This window comes from Cupressus sempervirens, chromosome 2 (assembly GCF_028749045.1).
Source record: "Cupressus sempervirens isolate cs-2001-9-10 chromosome 2, ASM2874904v1, whole genome shotgun sequence".
Classification (NCBI taxonomy): Eukaryota; Viridiplantae; Streptophyta; class Pinopsida; order Cupressales; family Cupressaceae; genus Cupressus; species Cupressus sempervirens.
In genome coordinates this window covers 780,875,008-780,877,218 of record NC_143119.1, presented here as the reverse complement: position 1 = coordinate 780,877,218, position 2,211 = coordinate 780,875,008, and the positions used below count along the sequence as shown (strand labels likewise).

Below are 2,211 nucleotides of genomic sequence, written 5' to 3'. Positions count from 1 at the left end.
CGATGGTTTCAGGAAATGTGAAAACCAAAAGGTTTGCATGAATTGATGAAATAAGACAGATTTGTTCCCCCTTCTTTTGAGATGTATATCGAATGATTTTGAGGGCAGGATGAGGGTATTCTAGCTTAGATCAAGACCGGAAGTTGTGCACAGTTTCCTTTACTTGGTAAGAGACATATTTAATTACAAATATATAGATCTATAAATTTTGATCAACAGATACTTCTACTCATCAATAAAGATAATAAATAACTCAAAAGCATCCCACAAATCTAGAAAAACAACTGAAATAGGAAGTGGTGTGTCTCACATGAATGCCAAACATTTAATAATACTGTCAAGATACAACCAATCTGTAACATTATTAATTACAGATGACATTCCAAAGGAAAAATATGCCAAGATATTCTCAGCCTTTGATTCAACACATCTACTAACTAAACCTAAAATGCTTGAACTTTGAGCTTCATCCCAGTTGAGCAATGACCAGGGGAGCTGCAAATGAAATAATTCCACCCTCTCTTCAGAACAATCCTATCCTTTCCGGAGGTATGCCTCTTTGCTCCTTTTGACACCACACAGTTCGTGTAATCCTCAAAAGACCCCACCTGAACTACGTCATGTATATATCTTGGGTAGGTGAAAACTGCATCGCCAACAAAACAACATTACAATCACACTGAATAAAATGAAAAATAAATGTATAAAATGAGATTTTTGGAGAGGAAAAAAAGTTTCGAAGATTTTTTTTAGATTTGATTATGTATTAGTTTTTATATTAACTTAATCTATGATCTATTATCGAGATGAAAGAGAGTCATAGAATATGATTCAAAACATATATCAACAAAACAACATTATAATCATAATGAATATTAGTAATCTACTGATCAGAATGACAAACACATGAACAGAATGGAATTTTTGAAGAAAAAGAAGCTTTGAAGTTTGATAGACTGTACGTTAGTTGTTACATCAATGTTTTAAATCATAATGGATGATCTATCATCAAAGTGAAGGAATGCTAGTAGAGTATGAATCAGATTATACACCAACGAAACTGCATTGCAATCATGCTGAATGCCTCTAATCCATGAATCAAAGTGAAAAATAACTAAATACAATGAGATTTTTGAGGAAAGATTGTTTATAGACTCCACTTATTTTAGTTTTTAAATCAATGTTTTGTATCATAGTCTATGATCCATCATTAAGAATAAAGAGTGCAAGGAGAATATGATTTAGATCAAACACTGACATAACAACATTACAATCCTGATACTGCTATAAAGATTCAACTGTCACACTGAATACATATAACTTTAAAGATTGTTTATAGACTTTATTTGTGTTAGTTTTTGCACCAATGTTTTCCATCGTAATCTATCATCCATCCTCCAGAATAAAGAGTGCAAGGAGAATATGATTCAGATCATACACCGACATAACAACATTACAATCGTGATATTGCTATAAGGATTCAACTTTCTCAGTGAATACCTATAACCCATAAATCAAAATGAAAAATAAGATCAACAATTAGATCTTGCCTAAGTTTTTCATCAACGTTTTAAATCTCAATTTATAATCCATCATTAGAATGGAGTGCAAACAGAGTAATCTGAATCAAAATCTATTACACTCCATCTTAATGATGAATCATAAAGTAAGAATCATCTAAACACATTAAAATCAACCTAAAAGCAATAATTATAAAAGAATAATGAAAACAGAACATTATATATTACCTAAGCAATCTCCGGTCCTGAACTTAACACTGGAAAACTTTTGGTAGGAGATAAATCCCCATCCTTGGCTGCCTCCCACCATGTAAGTACGCCCTTCCACTGATCTCCATTGAAAGTTCATCAACACAATAAACAAGAGCAAAAGAACTGCATTGCCTCTTCCATGGCCGCCCATTCTCGGCTATGAACAAGACACAGATTTAACTCCAAATTAATGCTAAGATTTCTTAGAGCCTTCTTGCTAAGATTCAAAAGAGGCCATGGGAATATATAGGAAAGATGAGGTCTAAAACTGTACATGAAATAGTTTAATCTACATTTTTCGTTGAGATTGAGAACATTTTGGACTCTATGATGTTGATGAAGTTTAGTAGTGTTAATAATTCATGGAGTTGTGTGCATGAATTTGTGTTTTCTTTCCCGTGCAATTAAAATCTTATACATCTCAAAATTGAGGAAACCA

The 2,211-nt window shown here is 32.5% G+C and overlaps 1 protein-coding gene across 1 annotated transcript; it reads right to left on the bottom strand.

Moving 5' to 3' along the window:
- Positions 1-443: 443 nt before the first annotated feature.
- On the bottom strand, positions 444-1,923 carry LOC149575797 (basic blue protein-like). The gene is made up of 2 exons (XM_089812270.1): positions 1,749-1,923; positions 444-646 (listed from the first exon to the last, which is right to left on the bottom strand). The coding sequence occupies exons 1-2, from the start codon at positions 1,921-1,923 to the stop codon at positions 444-446; spliced, it is 378 nt and encodes a 125-aa protein (XP_089668396.1).
- Positions 1,924-2,211: the final 288 nt, after the last annotated feature.